Source organism: Schistocerca cancellata, chromosome 1, assembly GCF_023864275.1.
Source record: "Schistocerca cancellata isolate TAMUIC-IGC-003103 chromosome 1, iqSchCanc2.1, whole genome shotgun sequence".
Taxonomy (NCBI): domain Eukaryota; kingdom Metazoa; phylum Arthropoda; class Insecta; order Orthoptera; family Acrididae; genus Schistocerca; species Schistocerca cancellata.
The window spans coordinates 139,758,064-139,783,908 of NC_064626.1; the positions used below are offsets into that span (position 1 = coordinate 139,758,064).

General features: G+C 46.1%; 1 protein-coding gene across 1 annotated transcript in view; it reads left to right on the top strand.

The window, feature by feature from the left end:
- LOC126166925 (putative ammonium transporter 1) overlaps positions 1 to 25,845 on the top strand; it is a 334,629-nt gene that overhangs the window by 237,771 nt on the left and 71,013 nt on the right. Inside the window, exons 5-6 of the mRNA XM_049920442.1 lie at positions 16,979 to 17,256; positions 24,750 to 24,986. Coding sequence (XP_049776399.1) covers positions 16,979 to 17,256; positions 24,750 to 24,986 — 515 coding nt within the window. The remainder of the gene's footprint in view (positions 1 to 16,978; positions 17,257 to 24,749; positions 24,987 to 25,845) is intronic.

A 25,845-nucleotide genomic window follows, 5' to 3' on the forward strand; every position in this document is an offset into this window, starting at 1 on the left:
ATGCAAAAGTTAGGTAACTTTGGCACGCTTTAACAGTTGTTAATTTTGAAGTCGCTCATCGCGACAGAACAGCTGTTTGCTTAGACACGTAGTCTTAGTCTTGATGAAATGTATGATAAGATAAAAGAAATTATTCAGTTAGTATAGGGAGACGAAAATTTAATAGTCATTGGTGACTGGAATTCGATAGTAGGAAAAGGAAGAGAAGGAAACGTATTAGGTGAATATGGAATGGGGGTAAGGAATGAAAGAGGAAGCCGCCTGGTAGACACTTAGTCTTAGACACTTTTCTAAAACATAGTTTTATTTTTTTTTTCAAATATATTAGCTGTTCATATATTACTTTTCGTCTTCGTGAAGGAAGCAAGTAACTAAGTTAAAAAACCCCGTCCTGCAAAGCGTACGGAATCGTCGCATTTACCAGAACGCTGCAGTGACGAGTTGCAGTCGATGCAGCCAGCCACGCCGTTATGATCGTACCTGTGCTCATTCACGTCTCCGTCTCCACGCGGTTGGACCCTCACCTCAGAACAATGAGCAGTTACAGGTGTGACCATCGCAGCTTGTGTCCACGCCGAAGTTATGAGACGGCTAACGGTTGGCGCGACCACAGCGCCCCTTCCATCACGAGCACACGGTACCGTTCTGTGTCCCACACCCGACTCTGCATGCGCATCTGCATGTGTGGCCTGTTCCACAAATTCTACATCTATGTCTACATCTACGTGATTACTCTGCTATTCTCAATAAAGTGCCTGGCAGAGGGTTGAGTGAACCACCTTCAAGCTGTCTTTCTCCCGCTCCACTCTCGAAACGCAAGCGGGTAAAACGAGCACTTAAATTTTCCTGTGCGAGCCCTGATTTCTCTTATTTTATCGTGATCATCATTTCTCCCTATGAAGGTGGGTGCCAACAGAATGTTTTCGCAATCGGAGGAGAAAACTGGTGATTGAAATTTCATGAGAAGATCCCGTAGCAACGAAAAAACGCCTTTGTTTCAATGATTGCCACTCCAATTCACGTATCACGTCTGTGACACTATCTCCCCTATTTCGCACTAATACAAAACGTGCTGCCTTTCTTTGTACTTTTTCGATGTCATCCGTCAGTCCTACCTGACGCGGATCCCACACCGCGCAGCAATACTCCAGAATAAGGGCGGACAAGCGTGGTGTAAGCAGTCTCTTTAGTAGACCTGTTGCACCTTCTAACTGTTCTGCCAATGAATCGCAGTGTTTGGTTTGCTCTACCCACAACACTATCTATGTGATCGTTCCAATTTAGGTTATTTGTAATTGTAATCCCTAAGTATTTAGTTGAATTTACAGCCTTCAGGTTTGTGTGACTTATCAAGTAATCGAAATTTATCGGATTTCTTTTAGTACTCATGTGAATAATGTCACAATTTTCTTTATTCATGGTCAACTGCCACTTTTCGCACCATACAGAATCTGATCTAAATCATTTTGCAAGTCGTTTTGATCATCTGATGACTGTACAAGACGGTAAATGACAGCATCCTCTGCAAACAATGTAAGACGACTACTCAGATTGTCTCCTATGTCGTTAATATAGATCAGGAACAATAGAGGGCCTATAACACTTCCTTGGGGAACGCCGGATATTACTTCTGTTTTACTCGATGACTTTCCGTCTATTACTACGAACTGTGACCTTTCTGACAGGAAATCACGAATCTAGTCGCACAACTGAGGCGATACTCAGTAGGTACGCAGTTTGGGTAGAAGACGCTTGTGAGGAACGATGTCGAAAGCCTTCTGGAAATCTAAAAATATGGAATGGAATGAATTCGTGCCACAAGGACAAACTGTTAATCGGTGGTTTTAGGCAGGTGTTGTGACTCCAACGAGAAAATGTGAGAAGGATACGGCCTGAGATGTGGCGAGAGAATGCATGGCTCTTGCATCACAATAAATCACCAACACATTCACATTGGTGAGTGACTATCGCGCAAAAAACGAAATCACTGTGCTGCCTCATCCTTCGTACTCTAGAGACCGGATCCCTGCGAACATTTTTATATTTCCAGAGTTGAAAACCCCGTTCAAAGGACGAAGTTTTGTAACGATAAGCGAGATAAAAGAAAATTTGCAGTCGGCGCTTTGCACGATCCAGCAAGAGGCGTACCAAGCTGCTTCTGCAAGTGGAAATGGCTTTGGTAGCGGTGTATCAATTGATCAGGAGAGTATTTCGAAGGAGACCATGCACGATAACTAAAAGGATAGTGTAAAAAAGATTTGTGGACAAAGTTCAGGGATTTTTTTGAACAGACCTCGTGTACAATGTCAGTTATCTAAGGTGTTCACCTCAGATTTTTCTGAAACCGTTTAGCATACCGTTTTGACCCTCATGAATTCCGAAAAAGTCCTCGCTAAGCAACTCTTTCCTTAGCTATACTAATTGTATATGGTGTAAAAAAATAACTGTTTGCAATGTAACACAGCGTCGTACGGAAAATCGAGATAAACAGTTTGTGGTCTGTCAGGCTGGTAAAGGACCTCAAATTGGCCTCGAAAAGCCACTCAACCCACAAGGCATGCGCGCGTGTGAGATTTTAAATATCCTCTCGCCATCTTACGCCATTATCTTACTTCGTCAGATTTTTAAAATTTTTGTTATTTCGTCAGCGTTAGTAAATTGGACTTTCAAGTGAGACTAGTGAGAGAAAAGGGATCCAATAACTAAGGTTTATAATTTGATCTAAATTTTATCCTTATGTCGTCCTCACAAGGGAAGAGGCAGCTAACGTTAACGTGGACACGGAGGGGACACCCGACCTCACGCCGGCACACGGGACGAGCTGGTTAACGTAGTTTGCGCTCTCAGCGCTCTCCAACGGCAGATGTCGGTTTTATTTGCCCTGCAGACCACACGCTATTTTTACGAAAATGTACGAGCGTAAAATACACTACTGGCCATTAAAATTCCTACACCACGAAGCCGCGAAATTTAACCGACAGGAAGAAGATGCTATGATATGCAAATGTTAAGCTTTTCAGAGCATTCACACAAGGTTGGTGCCGGTGGCGACACCTACAACGTGCTGACATGAGGAAAGTTTCCAACCGATTTCTCATACACAAACAGCAGTTGACCAGCGTTGCCTGGTGTAACGTTGTTGTGATGCCTCGTGTAAGGAGGAGAAGTGCGTACCATCACGTTTCCGACTTTGATAAAGGTCGGTTTATCGTATTGCGACATTGCTGCTCGCGTTGGTCGAGATCCAATGGCTGTTAGCAGAATATGGAAGCGGTGGGTTCAGGAGGGTAATACGGAACGCCGTGCTGGATCCCAACGGCCTCGAATCGCTAGCAGTCAAGATGACAGGCATCTTATCCGCACAGCTGTAACGGATCGTGCAGCCACGTCTCGATCCCTGAGTCAACAGATGGGGACGTTTGCAAGACAACAACCATCTGCACGAACAGTTCGACGACGTTTGCAGCAGCATGGACTGTCAGATCGGAGACCGTGGCTGCGGTTACCCTTGACGCTGCATCACAGACAGGAGCGCCTGCGATGGTGTACTCAACGACGAACCTGGGTGCATGAATGGCAAAACGTCATTTTGTCGGATGAATCCAGGTTCTGTTTACAGCATCATGATGGTCGCATCCGTGTTTGGCCACATCGCGGTGAACGCACATGTTGTTGTTGTGGTCTTCAGTCCTGAGACTGGTTTGATGCAGCTCTCCATGCTACTCTATCCTGTGCAAGCCTCTTCATCTCCCAGTACCTACCGCAACCTACATCCTTCTGAATCTGCTTAGTGTATTCATCTCTTGGTCTCCCTCTACGATTTTTACCCTCCACACTGCCCTCCAATGCTAAATTTGTGATCCCTTGATGCCTCAAAACATGTCCTACCAACCGATCCCTTCTTCTAGTCAAGTTGTGCCACAAACTTCTCTTCTCCCCAATCCTATTCAATACCTCCTCATTAGTTACGTGATCTACCCACCTTATCTTCAGCATTCTTCTGTAGCACCACATTTCGAAAGCTTCTATTCTCTTCTTGTCCAAACTGGTTATCGTCCATGTTTCACTTCCATACATGGCTACACTCCATACCAATACTTTCAGAAACAACTTCCTGACACTTAAATCTATACTCGATGTTAACAAATTTCTCTTCTTCAGAAACGCTTTCCTTGCCATTGCCAGTCTACATTTTATATCCTCTCTACTTCGACCATCATCAGTTATTTTACTCCCTAAATAGCAGAACTCCTTTACTACTTTAAGTGTCTCATTTCCTAATCTAATCCCCTCAGCATCACCCGATTTAATTTGACTACATTCCATTATCCTCGTTTTGCTTTTGTTGATGTTCATCTTATATCCTCCTTTCAAGACTCTGTCCATTCCGTTCAACTGCTCTTCCAAGTCCTTTGCTGTCTCTGACAGAATTACAATGTCATCGGCGAACCTCAAAGTTTTTACTTCTTCTCCATGAATTTTAATACCTACTCCGAATTTTTCTTTTGTTTCCTTTACTGCTTGCTCAATATACAGATTGAATAACATCGGGGAGAGGCTACAACCCTGTCTCACTCCTTTCCCAACCACTGCTTCCCTTTCATGCCCCTCGACTCTTATAACTGCCATCTGGTTTCTGTACAAATTGTAAATAGCCTTTCGCTCCCTGTATTTTACCCCTGCCACCTTCAGAATTTGAAAGAGAGTATTCCAGTTAACGTTGTCAAAAGCTTTCTCTAAGTCTACAAATGCTAGAAATGTAGGTTTGCCTTTTCTTAATCTTTCTTCTAAGATAAGTCTTAAGGTTAGTATTGCCTCACGTGTTCCAATATTTCTACGGAATCCAAACTGATCTTCCCCGAGGTCCGCTTCTACCAGTTTTTCCATTCGTCTGTAAAGAATTCGCGTTAGTATTTTGCAGCTGTGACTTATTAAACTGATAGTTCGGTAATTTTCACATCTGTCAACACCTGCTTTCTTTGGGATTGGAATTATTATATTCTTCTTGAAGTCTGTGGGTATTTCGCCTGTTTCATACATCTTCCTCACCAGATGGTAGAGTTTTGTCATGACTGGCTCTCCCAAGGCCATCAGTAGTTCTAATGGAATGTTGTCTACTCCCGGGGCCTTGTTTCGACTCAGGTCTTTCAGTGCTCTGTCAAACTCTTCACGCAGTATCTTATCTCCCATTTCATCTTCATCTACATCCTCTTCCATTTCCATAATATTGTCCTCAAGTACATCGCCCTTGTATAAACCCTCTATATACTCCTCCCACCTTTCTGCCTTCCCTTCTTTGCTTAGAACTGGGTTGCCATCTGAGCTCTTGATGTTCATACAAGTGGTTCTCTTCTCTCCAAAGGTCTCTTTAATTTTCCTGTAGGCAGTATCTATCTTACCCCTAGTGAGACAAGCCTCTACATCCTTACATTTGTCCTCTAGCCATCCCTGCTTAGCCATTTTGCACTTCCTGTCGATCTCATTTTTGAGACGTTTGTATTCCTTTTTGCCTGCTTCATTTACTGCATTTTTATATTTTCTCCTTTCATCAATTAAATTCAATATTTCTTCTGTTACCCAAGGATTTCTATTAGCCCTCGTCTTTTTACCTACTTGACCTTCTGCTGCCTTCACTACTTCATCCCTCAGAGCTACCCATTCTTCTTCTACTATATTTCATTCCCCCATTTCTGTCAATTGTTCCCTTATGCTCTCCCTGAAACTCTCTACAACCTCTGGTTCTTTCAGTTTATCCAGGTCCCATCTCCTTAAATTCCCACCTTTTTGCAGTTTCTTCAGTTTCAATCTGCAGTTCATAACCAATAGATTGTGGTCAGAATCCACATCTGCTCCTGGAAATGTCTTACAATTTAAAACCTGGTTCCTAAATCTCTGTCTTACCATTATATAATCTATCTGATACCTTTTAGTATCTCCAGGATTCTTCCAGGTATACAACCTTCTTTTATGATTCTTGAACCAAGTATTAGCTATGATTAAGTTGTGAACGCACATTGGAAGCGTGTATTCGTCATCGCCATACTGGCGTATCACCCGGCGTGATGGTATGGGGTGCCATTTGTTACACGTCTAGGTCACCTCTTGTTCGCATTGGCGGCACTTTGAACAGTGGATGTTACGTTTCAGATGTGTTACGACCCGTGGCTCTATCCTTCATTCGATCCCTGCGAAACCCTACATTTCAGCAGGATAATGCACGACCGCATGTTGCAGGTCCTGTACGGGCCTTTCTGGACACAGAAAATGTTCGACTGCTGCCTTGGCCAGCACATTCTCCAGATCTCTCACCAATTGCAAATGTCCGGTGAATGGTGGCCGAGCAGCTGGCTCGTCACAATATGCCAGTCACTACTCTTGATGAACTGTGGTATCGTGTTGAAGCTGCATGGGCAGCTGTACCTGTACACGCCATCCAAGCTCTGTTAGACTCAATGCCCAGGCGTATCAAGGCCGTTATTACGGCCAGAGGTGGTTGTTCTGGGTACTGATTTCTCAGGATCTATGCACCGAAATTGCGTGAAAATGTAATCACATGTCAGTTCTAGTATAATATATTTGTCCAATGAATACCCGTTTATCATCTGCATTTCTTCTTGGTGTAGCAATTTTGATGGCCAGTACTGCAGGTGTATTGGTTCTGTTAGCGACTGTCGAAGAAGAACGAGGAGAATCACATAGGACACTCTGGACTCGCCGATTACTTCAACAGCAAATTTCTGGCAGAGGAACACTATATAATGCTGCACAGCAGTCTGAGATACAAACTAGTAGAAGTTATTCGTTAACTCAGTTGAATTTTCCTCCCATTTTCGGTTTTAAATTGAATATACACTCCTGGAAATTGAAATAAGAACACCGTGAATTCATTGTCCCAGGAAGGGGAAACTTTATTGACACTTTCCTGGGGTCACATACATCACATGATCACACTGACAGAACCACAGGCACATAGACACAGGCAACAGAGCATGCACAATATCGGCACCAGTACAGTGTATATCCACCTTTCGCAGCAATGCAGGCTGCTATTCTCCCATGGAGACGATCGTAGAGATGCTGGATGTAGTCCTGTGGAACGGCTTGCCATGCCATTTCCACCTGGCGCCTCAGTTGGACCAGCGTTCGTGCTGGACGTGCAGACCACGGGAGACGACGCTTCATCCAGTCCCAAACATGCTCAATGGGGGACAGATCCGGAGATCTTGCTGGCCAGGGTAGTTGACTTACACCTTCTAGAGCACGTTGGGTGGCACGGGATACATGCGGACGTACATTGTCCTGTTGGAACAGCAAGTTCCCTTGCCGGTCTAGGAATGGTAGAACGATGGGTTCGATGACGGTTTGGATGTACCGTGCACTATTCAGTGTCCCCTCGACGATCACCAGTGGTGTACGGCCAGTGTAGGAGATCGCTCCCCACACCATGATGCCGGGTGTTGGCCCTGTGTGCCTCGGTCGTATGCAGTCCTGATTGTGGCGCTCACCTGCACGGCGCCAAACACGCATACGACCATCATTGGCACCAAGGCAGAAGCGACTCTCATCGCTGAAGACGACACGTCTCCATTCGTCCCTCCATTCACGCCTGTCGCGACACCACTGGAGGCGGGCTGCACGATGTTGGGGCGTGAGCGGAAGACGGCCTAACGGTGTGCGGGACCGTAGCCCAGCTTCATGGAGACGGTTGCGAATGGTCCTCGCCGATACCCCAGGAGCAACAGTGTCCCTAATTTGCTGGGAAGTGGCGGTGCGGTCCCCTACGGCACTGCGTAGGATCCTATGGTCTTGGCGTGCATCCGTGCGTCGCTGCGGTCCGGTCCCAGGTCGACGGGCACGTGCACCTTCCGCCGACCACTGGCGACAACATCGATGTACTGTGGAGACCTCACGCCCCACGTGTTGAGCAATTCGGCGGTACGTCCACCCGGCCTCCCGCATGCCCACTATACGCCCTCGCTCAAAGTCCGTCAACTGTACATACGGTTCACGTCCACGCTGTCGCGGCATGCTACCAGTGTTAAAGACTGCGATGGAGCTCCGTATGCCACGGCAAACTGGCTTACACTGACGGCGGCGGTGCACAAATGCAGCGCAGCTAGCGCCATTCGACGGCCAACACCGCGGTTCCTGGTGTGTCCGCTGTGCCGTGCGTGTGATCATTGCTTGTACAGCCCTCTCGCAGTGTCCGGAGCAAGTATGGTGGGTCTGACACACCGGTGTCAATGTGTTCTTTTTTCCATTTCCAGGAGTGTAGTTAAGGCGAAGTGTCAAATGTCAGTATATGCATGCCTAACATCCAATCCTCGATGTTGCACTGACTACCAACACTCTGAAAAAACGTACTTCATCATATAGATTTCAAGATCGAGATTAGTTTCGTTATTTCATCCGTATGGAAGAGGCGATTGTTTTAGAAATTGCTCACCATCACTGAAACGCATATTTACAGGCAAGATAAAAATATGAGCAGTCCATAAACTTCGAGATAGGTGTATTTAGTTTACAAAATGTTTTATAATAGTAAAAACTTGCAGACGTAAACTAGCAGTCACGTTAAGATTTCTGGCCACTGGGGAAATGTTGCAGACGTTCGCGTTTGCAACAAGAATTGCAGCAAATACATTACTTATCTACATGTACATATATACTCTGCAATCCACCGTGAGGTGCATGGCAGAGGGAACGCCCCATTGTACCAGTTATGAGGGTTTCTTCCTGTTCAATTCACGTGTATGGAGTGCAGGAAGAATGATGGTTGGAATGCCTCTGTGCGCGCAGTTACTATTCTTATCTTATCCTCACGATCCCTATGTGAGCGATACCTAGGTGATTGTAGCATATCCTAGAGCCATCATTTAAAGCCGTTTCTTGAAACTTTGCTAATAGACTTTCATGGGACAGTTTACGCCTATCTTAAAGAGTCTTCCAGTTCAGTATATCCGTGACGCTCTCCTTTGGATTAAACATACCTGTGATCATTTGTGCTGCCCTTCTCTGTATACGATCAATATCCTGTATTAATGCTATCTGGTACGGGTCCCACACATTTGAGCAATATTCTAGAACCGATGGTACGAGTGATTTGTAAGCGATCTCTTTTGTAGACTGATTGCACTTTCCCAGTATTCTACCACTAAACCAAAGTCTACCACCCGGTTTACCCACGACTGCACTTATGTGATTATTCCATTTCAAATCCCTACAAAGTGCTACACCTAGGTATTTCTGATTTGGCCGACTCATTGATATTGTAGTCATAGGATACCACGCTTTTTCGTTTTGTTATGTGCAAATTTTTACATTTATGAACATTTAGAGCAAGTTGCCAATCTCTGCACCACGTTGAAATCTTATCAGGGTCTAACTGAATATTTATGCATCATCTATCAGGAGGATTTATAATAAATAACATCGATTTTTGAGACAATACTTCTATTAAGCTAATAACAAAAGACCCAAGATCTTTTAGAAAACTAAAAGTGAAAAAACAAGTTGGAAGAAGGTGGACTCGAACCTGCTCCTTCTGTTTTCGCAATTTATAACCCACGGCACTATCTTCTGCACTACAGCTTCAAAAAATGGCTCTGAGCACTATGGGACTTAACAGCGATGGTCATCAGTCCCCTAGAACTTAGAACTACTTAAACCTAACTAACCTAAGGACAGCACACAACACCCAGCCATCACGAGGCAGAGAAAATCCCTGACCCCGCCGGGAATCGAACCCGGGAACCCGGGCGTGGGAAGCGAGAACGCTACCGCACGACCACGAGATGCGGGCGCTACAGCTTCAACAGAGAAACTAGCTTTCCTAGTCTGTCATACACTGTTAGAAATTGCACCAACATACGTCATTAGTTAATATGCAAATTGTACCAAAAAGACGCGCTTTTGATAGATCATTATTGCGCCGTAGCAATGAAACTGGATACTTCCGTAGCACTAAAAAACATAAACTACAGTAAGCTTTTAATACCGACGTGTACTTTCCCGTCATTTTATTATAACCCATCGTAGCTAAAATGAAGCGGTTTCGACAGTGCCTCAATTTTCTGATGCTTTGAAACAGCTTATATTCACACTACGTACTCTACGAGAAAGCAAATCCATCCAATACGGTGTTTAGCGCCATACAACATTTCGGCTGCTGTGTTCTGCTTGTAACGTAAAACGATGTCGCATCTCACTTTCTACGTTCCTCTCCACGAGTCAAAAATCTGACATGCCAGATTCTTTGCGTCACCCTCTGCAGTGTAGTGGGACATGGAATTTCACGCTGTGACGTCACCATCTTAATGTTCATTCGCGATTTTACGTCCCTTGAGAGGACGGCTTTCTCAGCACAGTAGTCACTTAGTAAGAAGGTCACAGAAACAAAACGATTTGATTGTTAATTTTACGCTTTCAAAATTCAGAAAATTTTGAGGTAAAATTTGCCCATAAACGTTTTTACAATTTGTCTGCGGGAATAAGGTTTGTTTAATATTCAAGGACGATTTTCGTGACAGATGGTAATGAGCTTCAAACAGTTAAGTCTTAGTTAGCTGGTGGTGTAACAAGGGACCCTTTGAGAGCGAGGTCGCATGTTCAGTCCTCTGTAAGGTTCATTTGAAAGCGTAGTGTTAACAATCAGGACAGGAAAATAGTAGTTGCTAATAACTCACCATGTGCATCAGGGGGGAGACAGAAAATGAGTCTATGCGAGGTGCAAAGATCAACGTTCTACGGAACGTATGTATTACTTTTCACAAAATGGACATCGTCGACATTCAAGAAATAAACCAATAACCAACATGAACACCGAATGAAGAATGGCACGAAGGTTCGCACCGTGAAGATCGAAGACGAACTCCTTAGCAGTTAAAAACCGCACAGAACATTCAGCTAGGTATCCATTCATAATGAAAGCATTTAGAATCATATTTGTGTAACGGGATGATGCGAACTGATAGAATGTGATGACGTACAACTGAATGCGAAACCGTCTGTCGTCGAGCTTATCGTGAAACTGGCTTTCCTTTAAGCCGTAGCTGCTGACAGTGGAATAATGTTTTATAGGCACGGTAAAAACAAACGTCCAGAGGTTGAATTTGTCCAGTGGTTCCAGGTGGTACGAATTGCAATGTGACACACTTTTCAGGAGGGATAGCTTGCTCTAAAGGAGTATAATTTTTATACGCAGACCAGGAATCAAGCAAAAGCAGATTATTTTGACCAGCTATCAGCCAAAAGCAGTGGTCATGCCACAGTTGTAGTTCTCTTACGCCCATTTTTCTACTTTTTCTTGCTGTGACGTAAATATTCCCTTACTGCCCTTACAAGATCTCGCGCACGAGAACGAATCGTAGGGGGTAGAGCATCCCCAACTTCTCGCAGCACAATAAATAACTTTGCAGCGAATTTTATCACTTAGATTAACAGTGGGCATAACTGTATACAAATGCGTTACGGCACTGATGTTAGTTGATCTTGGTTCGACTCTATTGGTACCTATAATTTGCAGGGCTCTTTTCACATGCATTTACCGTTCGAAATCCGACTGGTCGGAGTTGAAAACAAATTCCTTTCTGAACGATGGGATAAGTTTGTTTATCTCATGCACAAATTTTCGGGCCCATTTCGCAGTTTACTGTCCGTCGTCAAGTTGACGCTTTGTCTGAAGTTTCGTTATCTTACGTCTTCCAGTTCTGTAGCATTGTTTGAAGTTCTACAACGATCCGCTGCTTCCCTTGCGCGCAATTTGATGTGCATAACGTAGTGGGTCACTTTGTCATGCACATCCTGTAAATCGTATCTCTCATCCTTAAACTCACAAACACAGTTTTTATAACAATTGCGCCGTTTCCTACGTTGAATATCCGTAGTTTTTCTTATGTACTACACCTTCATATTGCAGTGAACTTATTCGAAATCCGTTCATAAGTGTTTGTTTTTGTTTTTTGTCTTTTTTTTTTTAAATCCTTATGACGATTATCCGTATACGTAATTATGTGTAGTACCAGCTCCTTGGACGACGATAGTACTTCACTACGTTCCACTGGAGCGGTAGTCGTGGCTCCCTATCCTGAAGGGAGGAAGTAAGATTGGGTTTAGCACCCCGTCGACAACGAGGTCATTAGAGATGGAGCACAAGGTCAGACTGTGTCAAGGGTGGGGAAGGAAATCGGCCGTGCCTTTCCAAAGGAACCATCCCGGCATTAGCCTGGAGCGTCTTAGGGAAAACACGGAAGACCTAAATCTGAGTGGCCGAACGTGGATTTGAACCGTCGTCCTCCCGATTGCGAGTCCAGTTTGATAAACATTGTGCCACCTCGCTCGGTCTTCCTATGTGGCTCGACACCTGTTTCTACATCACTTTCACTTGTTAAGTACATATCGTCACCATTGTACTCCTCACGTGCATTATCTGCACAGTCGAGCGTATACAGCACCGCATATTACACTGATTCATCTTGCTGGATCGTTAATATTTCATCTGCCACTTCATTCTGGCTCTGCGAATTTCCTTGGGTTCCTTTTTGACGAAATTTCAACTTCAGAAAATATATATATATATATATATATATATATATATATATATATATATATATATATGTGTGTGTGTGTGTGTGTGTGTGTGTGTGTGTGTGTGTATACAGGGTGTTTCAAAAATGACCGGTATATTTGAAATGGCAATAAAAACTAAACGAGCAGCGATAGAAATACACCGTTTGTTGCAATATGCTTGGGACAACAGTACATTTTCAGGCAGACAAACTTTCGAAATTACAGTAGTTACAATTTTCAACAACAGATGGCGCTGCGGTCTGGGAAACTTTATAGTACGATATTTTCCACATATCCACCATGCGTAGCAATAATATGGCGTAGTCTCTGAATGAAATTACCCGAAACCTTTGACAACGTGTCTGGCGGAATGGCTTCACATGCAGATGAGATGTACTGCTTCAGCTGTTCAATTGTTTCAGGATTCTGGCGGTACACCTGGTCTTTCAAGTGTCCCCACAGAAAGAAGTCACAGGGGTTCATGTCTGGCGAATAGGGAGGCCAATCCACGCCGCCTCCTGTATGTTTCGGATAGCCCAAAGCAATCACACGATCATCAAAATATTCATTCAGGAAATTAAAGACGTCGGCCGTGCGATGTGGCCGGGCACCATCTTGCATAAACCACGAGGTGTTCGCAGTGTCGTCTAAGGCAGTTTGAACCGCCACAAATTCACGAAGAATGTCCAGATAGCGTGATGCAGTAATCGTTTCGGATCTGAAAAATGGGCCAATGATTCCTTTGGAAGAAATGGCGGCCCAGACCAGTACTTTTTGAGGATGCAGGGACGATGGGACTGCAACATGGGGCTTTTCGGTTCCCCATATGCGCCAGTTCTGTTTATTGACGAAGCCGTCCAGGTAAAAATAAGCTTCGTAAGTAAACCAAATGCTGCCCACATGCATATCGCCGTCATCAATCCTGTGCACTATATCGTTAGCGAATGTCTCTCGTGCAGCAATGGTAGCGGCGCTGAGGGGTTGCCGCGTTTGAATTTTGTATGGATAGAGGTGTAAACTCTGGCGCATGAGACGATACGTGGACGTTGGCGTCATTTGGACCGCAGCTGCAACACGGCGAACGGAAACCCGAGGCCGCTGTTGGATCACCTGCTGCACTAGCTGCGCGTTGCCCTCTGTGGTTGCCGTACGCGGTCACCCTACCTTTCCAGCACGTTCATCCGTCACGTTCCCAGTCTGTTGAAATTTTTCAAACAGATCCTTTATTGTATCGCTTTTCGGTCCTTTGGTTACATTAAACCTCCGTTGAAAACTTCGTCTTGTTGCAACAACACTGTGTTATAGGCGGTGGAATTCCAACACCAGAAAAATCCTCTGTTCTAAGGAATAAACCATGTTGTCTACAGCACACTTGCACGTTGTGAACAGCACACGCTTACAGCAGAAAGACGACGTACAGAATGGCGCACCCACAGACTGCGTTGTCTTCTATATCTTTCACATCACTTGCAGCGCCATCTGTTGTTGAAACTTGTAACTACTGTAATTTCGAAAGTTTGTCAGCCTGAAAATGTACTGTTGTCCCAAGCATATTGCAACAAACGGTGTATTTCTATCGCTGCTCGTTTAGTTTTTATTGCCGTTTCAAATATACCGGTCATTTTTGAAACACCCTGTATATATATATATATATATATATATATATATATATATATATATATATATATATATATATATATATAATGTAACGTTTGTTTATTGTTGCCATTGCTCTGCTTTGTATCAGCACCACTAGCACTGTTGTGAGTTACTCCTTGACTAAGCAGTTCAGCTACGCTCCGTAGCCTCATTCTGTGCTCATTACTGCATACCTCCCGTCCCGCCCACTATTGCCATCAGCAGCCAATATTGTGGTTGCATCACAGAGAATACGTGGGGCGTCAAATGCCGTAAACATCACTGGGATTTCTTGCGTCGTCGCACTCAAGGGTGTCCTTGTAAGAGTGCAAGAGGATATCTAAAAAATTTTCAAAACACTATCCTTTCTGTTCAACTGCCCTTGAAAGTCCACTGTTGTCTTGGACACAGTTACAATGTCACAGACAAACATCAATTTCTTTTTTGTTTCTTCTCCGTGCACTTTAATCCCCTTCTAAATTTCTACTCAGTTTCCTTTACTGCTTCTTCGCTGTTTACAGGTAGATCTCAAAAACGTCGTGCTGTGTGTGACATCGTATACAACGGTAAGGAGAAGTGGGCGACAAAGTGGTGCGGCAACTGTCATAGGAAAGATGGACAGGAACACAAACTGTTAGTGAACAAGATAACACAGTGAACAGAAGAGTTACCTAGCTAGTACAGGTTGACAATTATTGAACTATATGGGAAAAAACGTAATCAGTTACAAACTACGGCGCGCACACACTTTATTCAACATGTAAACGTCGCTACAGATATTCAGATTTGGTGTATGACATGTTCGATATGCCTGCCATCATTGGCGACGATGTGGCACAGACCAATAGCGAAATTCTGCATGATCCGCTGAAGTGTCGGAACATCGATGCTGTCGATGACCTCGTGAAGAGTTGTTTTCAGCTCAGCAATGGTTTTGGTCTTATTGCTGTACAGCTTGTCTTTAATACTGCCCCACAAAAAGGACTCGCATTTGTTCAGATCCGAAGAATAAGGCGGCTAATCGACGCCCAGGCCAGTGGCCTCTGGGTAGCCCAGAGCCAGAATGCGGTCCCCAAAGTGCTACTCCAGGTCACTTAACACTCTCCTGCTTTTATGAGGTCGAGCTCTGTCTTGGATGAACCACATCTTGTCGAAATCAGGGTCACTTTGGATAATGGGGACGAAATCATCTTCCAAAACCTTCACGTACCGCTCGATATTGTGCTATCATGGAAAACCGCAGCGAATATTCCTTGACTGGACATTGCACGCCGCACAGTCACCCGTTGATGGTGTAAGGCTTCTCGATCACGAAATGCGGGTTCTCAGTCCCCCATATGCGCCAGTTTTGGTTACTGACGAACCCATCCAAATGAAAGTGGGCTTTGTCGCTAAACCAAACCATACGCGCATACTAATTCCCATTGTTGTAACTGCGACCGGAACGGTCGCGGGGTTGAATTGACGGAAAGCGCGGCGGGACCCACGGAGCGGCCCGCGAACAACAACACAAACGGGAGAGACGAACACGACCAACGAAGGACCTCACGAACAACAAGATCGAAACAATGGAGTGACAAGAAAACCTAACTAGACAACCACGACGGTTCAATCCCGCGTCCGGCCCTCCTGATTTAGGTTTTCCGTTATTTCCCTAAATCCCTCCAGGCAAATGCCGGGATGGTTCCTCTGAAAGGGCACGGCCGACCTCTTTCCCCATCCTTCCCTAATCCGATGAGACCGATGACCACGCTGTCTGGTCTCCTTCCCCAAACCAACCAATCAATATTAGACAACCACGTCCACTCGTACACAGAACAAGAAAGTAAATACGCTGTCTAAGGCGAGGCGATACGTCCAGAGACGTACGCAAGATTAGACTGGGCGGCTGAGCGAGAGGCCGGCGCTTAGAAACATGATCGGGCCGCCGCTATTGGCCGCTGGGACCACGTGTTCCACTGTGGCGCCCTCACACCGAATGTAGGCCAGGAGGCGCGCGCCGCCACGGCTTACGGCGCAAAGGTGCAGAGACCTCCAGGGGTCTTCGACGTCCATGACGTCTGGCGGAGATTCAAACTCCGCGGGGCACGGTACCAGACCCATCATGCCACACGGCCAACCATGCAGTTTGAAAATGCTAATGCAAACCGTTCAGAGGTTATGACGATTTTATACCATAAAGTTCAATAAGTGTCGCCCTGTAATTCTCCAAGCGAAAGAAGACTCATTACAGAGAATACAGCAAGAATTAGAGTGCAGCTCATACAGTAGCAACTACGATGAGGCTCTCTGTACAAAGCCTGAATGATGGTGTTGTAGCGATGAAGCGCCAAGTGCAATAGGGCTGAGTGGCTGCTGCCAGCCGTCCTATATCACAGCGGCAGAGAGCACACGTAGTCCTCAGCCGCTGGAGGCCTGGCTCAACAGGCAAGCACCATTGGGTCCGCCAGGTCTTGTGCGACCACTGTCGGCGCCAGATGGAAACTTCCAATTTCGTTGACGACTGTAATATGACAGTAGGTTGGTATCAATAGGTATATAGGATCGTACTGAGACCACTGTGGGCACCTGTAATCAGCAGCTTTATAGCCTGTGCACTTGGAGACGTCGGCAAAAACGAAAAGGGAGGAAAAACCCAAGGAAGCCAAAGGATATCTGGCCTCATTGAGACTTTTATCAGGACGCCGTGGAGAGTTGGCACACTGCTCTCGTCTGCCATGCCTTTCAGAGTTATTCCGTGCGAGTGTGTGCAGAATGTAGCTGTTGCCCGCAGGCTTCCTGTACCCGGTGGTGTCGCACTGGGTGTGGACGGAGCAGGGCTGGCTGCAGCGGCTGGGCTACCGCGACTTCGCGGGCAGCGGCGCCGTGCACATGCTGGCGGGCGCCATCTCACTGGTAGCGGCCGCCGTGCTCGGCCCCCGCGCCGGCCGCTTCCCGGGCTGCCTCCGCGCCGCCTCCGCCGCCTCCACCGCCCCCGGCAAGTGGTCCCCGGCCGCCGACTCCGCCGTCGCGGCCCTCCCGAAGGGCCCCATTCCCGGACACTCCGTGCCGGTAAGCAGAGGGGTCGGGCCGTAGTGTAGACGTACACCTCTCATTCATCCACGGTATCATGTTTTCTGAGGCACCACGTCTACTACACTAGTGATAACACGGTCAACCTGTTGTCACGTATGACATTAACATCTCCTACCTACAGGGTTTTTCTGTTATCTGTCTAAGGCATCTGGCTGTAAAATCACAACATTCTTTTGGAGACATTTGGAGTTCGTGGTTTCGCGATGCAGTGAGTGATTCACATCGTATTCAACTGATAAGCAGCAAAGGGTCGTGTTAGATAGCTCACGCAGCTCCCATAACGAATATTCTTCTGAGTTGGGACAAATCAATATTGGCGTTCCACAGGGTTGAATTCTGGGGCCACTCCTGTTCTTTCTACACACAAATGACCTTCCATTTTGAACTGATTAAACAAAAAATTTGTTCTTTGCTGATGAACAAAGCACCATAATCAACTTCGAAAAGAGCTGCAACACAGAAGGAGCACTTAGAAAATTTTAGTGATTAGCTCTCGAACGTTTGCCCAAATATTTACAAGAGACTTCAAGATGCTAAACAGCTAGTTTCGCTATAGCTGAACCGGAGAGCTTGAAGACGTGTAGTGTTCCAAGGTCTAAATCTGACACAAAGTGCACAAAAATTATTTTATATCTAATGAATGAGAGTTATCCATTACTATTTTTAAGATAGCTTACTTTGGTATTTAACAGTAAGTATGCTTCAATAGTATATGCAGTTTGTATCTTTTCAAATTATTAATACGAATATGGATTCCACATTTTTGAGCCAAGTATTTGAAATTACGTCGTCATTAGATTAAATTCAGGGAGCCAACGAATTGTGAGATAAAGTTGAAAATATTCACAAAAAGTTTATTCATATTCGCTAAACATTAGGTTGTAATGGAAAATGAAATGGGAAAAAATTAAGATCGGATGAGAAATCCTTTTAAATATCAACAAAATCAACCAACAAAAAACGCAACGTAAGACTTCTGGAAGTGGGGCATAAACTTAAAAAAAGACTTATACACTTCGTTTGCTTGTAATATTTTACGCCTCGACGCTTTAAAGCATTACTTTCGTGTTTCACTTTATTTCTGTTTAAGTTTAGAAAGATGTATTTTGAGAACAGCATTTTTCAGTTTGATTAAGTGTTGTGCAGGGCCACTCGTGGGAAATCCCAAAAACCCACTCATAAACTGGTTGGTAGAATCGACTTTTAATACGGCATACGACTAAACGAAGGGACTCCTCGCCTCTCAAGTTTGTCACATTATTGTGCAACCATGATGACTGGAGTGTAGAATTCGAAGTTATATGAATACCTGTGGCACTGTCTTGCACTCAATGGAACTGAGAAGCTTCCAGTTCCTGGGGAGGGCATCTTTTCAGCCTCGAATTTTCAGGTCTTTTTTCTCTTTTAAATAATAATATACACTCCTGGAAATTGAAATAAGAACACCGTGAATTCATTGTCCCAGGAAGGGGAAACTTTATTGACACATTCCTGGGGTCAGATACATCACATGATCACACTGACAGAACCACAGGCACATACACACAGGCAACAGAGCATGCACAATGTCGGCACTAGTACAGTGTATATCCACCTTTCGCAGCAATGCAGGCTGCTATTCTCCCATGGAGACGATCGTAGAGATGCTGGATGTAGTCCTGTGGATCGGCTTGCCATGCCATTTCCACCTGGCGCCTCAGTTGGACCAGCGTTCGTGCTGGACGTGCAGACCGCGTGAGACGACGCTTCATCCAGTCCCAAACATGCTCAATGGGGGACAGATCCGGAGATCTTGCTGGCCAGGGTACTTGACTTACACCTTCTAGAGCACGTTGGGTGGCACGGGATACATGCGGACGTACATTGTCCTGTTGGAACAGCAAGTTCCCTTGCCGGTCTAGGAATGGTAGAACGATGGGTTCGATGACGGTTTGGATGTACCGTGCACTATTCAGTGTCCCCTCGACGATCACCAGTGGTGTACGGCCAGTGTAGGAGATCGCTCCCCACACCATGATGCCGGGTGTTGGCCCTGTGTGCCTCGGTCGTATGCAGTCCTGATTGTGGCGCTCACCTGCACGGCGCCAAACACGCATACGACCATCATTGGCACCAAGGCAGAAGCGACTCTCATCGCTGAAGACGACACGTCTCCATTCGTCCCTCCATTCACGCCTGTCGCGACACCACTGGAGGCGGGCTGCACGATGTTCGGGCGTGAGCGGAAGACGGCCTAACGGTGTGCGGGACCGTAGCCCAGCTTCATGGAGACGGTTGCGAATGGTCCTCGCCGATACCCCAGGAGCAACAGTGTCCCTAATTTGCTGGGAAGTGGCGGTGCGGTCCCCTACGGCACTGCGTAGGATCCTACGGTCTTGGCGTGCATCCGTGCGTCGCTGCGGTCCGGTCGCAGGTCGACGGGCACGTGCACCTTCCGCCGACCACTGGCGACAACATCGATGTACTGTGGAGACCTCACGCCCCACGTGTTGAGCAATTCGGCGGTACGTCCACCCGGCCTCCCGCATGCCCACTATACGCCCTCGCTCAAAGTCCGTCAACTGCACATACGGTTCACGTCCACGCTGTCGCGGCATGCTACCAGTGTTAAAGACTGCGATGGAGCTCCGTATGCCACGGTAAACTGGCTGACACTGACGGCGGCGGTGCACAAATGCTGCGCAGCTAGCGCCATTCGACGGCCAACACCGCGGTTCCTGGTGTGTCCGCTGTGCCGTGCGTGTGATCATTGCTTGTACAGCCCTTTCGCAGTGTCCGGAGCAAGTATGGTGGGTCTGACACACCGGTGTCAATGTGTTCTTTTTTCCATTTCCAGGAGTGTATCTCACGAAATAAGCATCAAACGAAAAAACTACAAAGAACGAAACTCGCCTAGCTTGAAGGGGGGAACCAGATGGCGCTATGGTTGGCCCGCTAGATGACGCTGCCATAGGTCAAACAGATATCAACTGCGTTTTTTTAAAATAGTAACCCCCATTTTTATTACATATTCGTGTAGTATGTAAAGAAATATGAATGTTTTAGTTGGACCACTTTTTTCGCTTTGTGATAGATGGCGCTGTGCGCCAGTGCGGACGGTATTTGCTTCGTGATACATTACCCGTGTTAAAATGGACCGTTTACCATCTGCGGAAAAGGTCGATATCGTGTCGATGCATGGCTATTGAGATCAAAATGCCCAACGGGCGTGTGCTATGTATGCTGCTCGGTATCCTGGACGACATCATCCAAGTGTCCGGACCGTTCGCCGGATAGTTACGTTATTTAAGGAAACAGGAAGTGTTCAGCCAAATGTGAAACGTCAACCACGACCTGCAACAAATGAGGATACCCAAGTAGGTGTTTTAGCTGCTGTCGCGACTAACCCGCACATCAGTAGCAGACAAATTGCGCGAGAATCGGGAATCTCAAAAACGTTGGTGTTGAGAATGCTACATTAACATCGATTGCACCCGTACCATATTTCTGTGCACCAGGAATTGCATGGCGACGACTTTGAACGTCGTGTACAGTTCTGCCACTGGGCACAAGAGTAATTACGGGACGATGACAGATTTTTTGCACGAGTTCTATTTAGCGACGAAGCGTCATTCACCAACAGCGGTAACGTAAACCAGCATAATATGCACTATTGGGCAACGAAAAATCCACGATGGCTGCGACAAGTGGAACATCAGCGACCTTGGCGGGTTAATGTATGGTGCAGCACTATGGGAGGAAGGATAATTGGCCCCCATTTTATAGATGGAAATCTAAATGGTGCAATGTATGCTGATTTCCTCCGTAATGTTCTACCGATGTTAGTACGTTTCACTGCATGACAGAATGTATACTGCAGAGACAGGCTGGACAGTGAAAGGGGAGGCGTGTTTATAGCGATAAGAAGTGCAATAGTATCGAAGGAAATTGACGGAGATCCGAAATGTGAAATGATTTGGGTGAAGGTCACGGTTAAAACAGGCTCAGACATGGTAATTGGATGTCTCTATAGGCCCCCTGGCTCAACAGCTGTTGTGGCTGAGCACCTGAAGGATAATTTGGAAAATATTTCGAGTAGATTTCCCCACCATGTTATAGTTCTGGGTGGAGATTTTAATTTGCCGGATATAGACTGGGAGACTCAAACGTTCATAACGGGAGGCAGGGACAAAGAATCCAGTGAAATTTTTTAAGTGCTTTATCTGAAAACTACCTTGAGCAGTTAAACAGAGAACCGACTCGTGGCGATAACATATTAGACCTTCTGGTGACAGACAGACCCGAACTATTTGAAAAGTTAACGCAGAACAGGGAATCAGCGATCATAAAGTGGTTACGGCATCGATGATTTCAGCCGTAAATAGAAATATTAAAAAGGGTAGGAAGATTTTTCTGTTTAGAAAAAGTGACAAAAAGCAGATTTCAGAGTACCTGTTGGCTCAACACAAAAGTTTTGTCTCAAGTACAGATAGTGTTGAGGATCAGTGGACAAAGTTCAGACCATCGTACAATATGCGTTAGATGAGTATGTGCCAAGCAAGATCGTAAGAGATGGAAAAGAGCCACCGTGGTACAACAACCGAGTTAGGAAACTGCTGCGGAAGCAAAGGGAACTTCACAGCAAATATAAACATAGTCAAAGCCTTGCAGACAAACAAAAATTACGCGATGCGAAATGCAGTGTGAGGAGGGCTATGCGAGAGGCGTTCAGTGAATTCGAAAGTAAAGTTCTATGTACTGACTTGGCAGAAAATCCTAAGAAATTTTGGTCTTATGTCAAAGCGGTAGGTGGATCAAAACAAAATGTCCAGACACTCTGTGACCAAAATGGTACTGAAACAGAGGATGACAGACTAAAGGCCGAAATACTAAATGTGTTTTTCCAAAGTTGTTTCACTGAGGAAGACTGCACTGTAGTTCCTTCTGTAGATTGTCGCACAGAAGACAAAATGGTAGATATCGAAATAGACGACAGAGGGATAGAGAAACAATTAAAATCGCTCAAAAGAGGAAAGGCCTCTGGGCCTGATGGGATACCAGTTCGATTTTACACAGAGTACGCGAAGGAACTTGCCCCCCTTCTTGCAGCGGTGTACTGTAGGTCTCTAGAAGAGCGTAGCGTTCCAAAGGATTGGAAAAGGACACAGGTCAACCCCGTTTTCAAGAAGGGACGTCGAACAGATGTGCAAAACTATAGACCTATATTTCTAACGTCGAACAGTTGTAGAATTTTGGAACACGTATTATGTTCGAGTATAATGACTTTTCTGGAGACTAGAAATCTACTCTGTAGGAATCAGCATGGGTTTCGAAAAAGACGGTCATGTGAAACCCAGCTCGCGCTATTCGTCCACGAGACTCAGAGGGCCATAGACACGGGTTCACAGGTAGATGCCGTGTTTCTTGACTTCCGCAAGGCGTTCGATACAGTTCCCCACAGTCGTTTAATGAACAAAGTAAGAGCATATGGACTATCAGATCAATTGTGTGATTGGATTGAGGAGTTCCTAGATAACAGGACGCAGCATGTCATTCTCAATGGAGAGAAGTCTTCCGAAGTAAGAGTGATTTCAGGTGTGCCGCAGGGGAGTGTCATAGGACCGTTGCTATTCACAATATACATAAATGACCTGGTGGATGACATCGGAAGTTCACTGAGGCTTTTTGCAGATGATGCTGTGGTGTATCGAGAGGTTGTAACAATGGAAAATTGTACTGAAATGCAGGAGGATCTGCAGCGAATTGACGCATGGTGCAGGGAATGGCAATTGAATCTCAATGTAGACAAGTGTAATGTGATGCGAATACACAGAAAGATAGATCCATTATCAGTTAGCTACAAAATAGCAGGTCAGCAACTGGAAGCAGTTAATTCCATAAATTATCTGGGAGTACGCATTAGGAGTGATTTAAAATGGAATGATCATATAATGTTGATCGTCGGTAAAGCAGATGCAAGACTGAGATTCATTGGAAGAATCCTAAGGAAATGCAATCCGAAAACAAAGGAAGTAGGTTACAGTACGCTTGTTCGCCCACTGCTTGAATACTGCTCAGCAGTGTGGGATCCGTACCAGATAGGGTTGATAGAAGATATAGAGAAGATCCAACGGAGAGCAGCGCGCTTCGTTACAGGATCATTTAGTAATCGCGAAAGCGTTACGGAGATGATAGATAAACTCCAGTGGAAGACTCTGCAGGAGAGACGCTCAGTAGCTAGGTACGGGCTTTTGTCAAAGTTTCGAGAACATACCTTCACCGAAGAGTCAAGCAGTATATTGCTCCCTCCTACGTATATCTCGCGAAGAGACCATGAGAATAAAATCAGAGAGATTAGATCCCACACAGAGGCATACCGACAATCCTTCTTTCCACGAACAATACGAGACTGGAATAGAAGGGAGAACCGATAGAGGTACTGAAGGTACCCTCCGCCACACACCGTCAGGTGGCTTGCGGAGTATGGATGTAGATGTAGATGTAGATGCAGCGTCAAGGGTAACTGCAGCCATTGCCTCCGAGCTGATAGTCCATGCTGCTGCAAACGTCGTCGAACTGTTCGTGCCCGCATCTCGTGGTCGTGTGGTAGCGTTCTCGCTTCCCACGCCCGGGTTCCCGGGTTTGATTCCCGGCGGGGTCAGGGATTTTCTCTGCCTCGTGATGGCTGGGTATTGTGTGCTGTCCTTAGGTTAGTTAGGTTTAAGTAGTTCTAAGTTCTAGGGGACTGATGATCATAGATGTTAAGTCCCATAGTGCTCAGAGCCAGAGAGAGTTCGTGCAGATGGTTGTTGTCTTGCAAACGTCCCCATCTGTTGACTCAGGGATCGAGACGTGGCTGCACTATCCTTTACAGCCATGCGGATAATATGCCTGTCATCTCGACTGCTAGTGATACGAGGCCGTTGGGATCCAGCACAGCGTTCCGTATTACCCTCCTGAACCCAACGATTCCATATTCTGCTAACAGTCATCGGATCTCGACCAACGCGAGCAGCAATGTCGCGATACGATAAATCACAATCGCGATAGGTTACAATCCGACCTTTATCAACAACAACATTTCACCAGGCAACGCCGGTCAACTGCTATTTGTGTATGAGAAATCGGTTGGAAACTTTCCTCATGTCAGCACGTTGTAGGTGTCGCCACTGGCGCCAACCTTGTGTGAATGCTCTGAAAATCTAATCATTTGCGTATCTCAGCATCTTCTTCATGTCAGCTAGATTTCGCGTCTGTAGCGCGTCATCTTCGTGGTGTAGCAATTTTAATGGCCAGTAGTGTAATCAGCGGTTGGTGAAGATCCGTATTTCCGTAGTGGCGCTCACTCATTAGCACTACTTTACTAGGCTTCACAGTTCTTGGATTCCGTGACTGTGCGATCATGTCCAGCACTGTATATCTCACTGTGTAGCGTCACTAGGTACAGATCCTGTCGCTGAGGGAGTGCTTCCCACCCGTTCTGCCGGCAGCTGGTGGGCTTGGGAGGGATGACGCTGATCGCCGGCTTCCTGGCGTTCAACGGCGGCTCTCTGGGCCACATGTCTGGGCCCGGCGACAGCCAGCTGGTGGCGCGGGTCATGGTCAACACGGTGATGGGCGGCGCCGGCGGCTCCCTGACGGCGCTCGCCGTCGCCAGAGTGGGCCTCGCGGGGGCGCCAGCGGCCTTCGGCTTCGCCAACACGCTCAACGCCTCCTTCGCCGGCATGGTGAGTCCCTGCGTGTGCTGGCGCTCCCGTGTCGCCTAGAAAATGTAGGGGGTCTAATCGGGTTCCTAGGCAAGGTGACGAATCCAGTTCGATGACTGGTTCTCCATCTCCCTCAGATGCTCCAAACAAATCTAGTACTATCCTTGGGTTTCTAGGCAAGATGACAAATCCAATTCATACTCCATATTTCGACGAGTGGCCTTTCTATCTTTGTCAAATGCTCCAAACAATGGAGTCATGTGTGCTCGCAGCTTGGCTTCCAACTAGCTTGGCTTCCAAACAAATCTAGTAGATCCTTGGGTTTCTACGCAAGGTGACGAGTCCAGTTCGATGACTGGCTCTCCATCTCCCTCAGATGCTCCAAACAAATCTAGTACTATCCTTGGGTTTCTAGGCAAGGTGACAGATCCAATTCGCACTCCATTTTTCGACGAGTGGCCTTTCTGTCTTTGTCAAATTCTCCAAACTGTGGAGTCACGTGTGCTCTTAGCTTGGCTTCCAACCATCTTGGCTTCCAAACAAATCTAGTAGTATCCTTGGGTTTCTAGGCAAGGTGACGAGCCGGTTCCAATGGCCGAGCGGTTCTAGGCACTTCAGTCCGGAACCGCGTGACTGCTACAGTCGCAGGTTCGAATCCTGCCTCGGGTGTGGATGTGTGTGATGTCCTTAGGTTAGTTAGGTTTAAGTAGTTCTAAGTTCTAGGGGACTGATGACCTCAGATGTTAAGTCCCATAGTGCTCAGAGCCATTTGAACCATTTGAGCCAAGGTGACGAATCCAGTTCGATGACTGGCTCTCCATCTCCCTCAGCTGCTCCAAACAAATCTAGTAGTATCCTTGGGTTTCTAGGCAAGGTGACA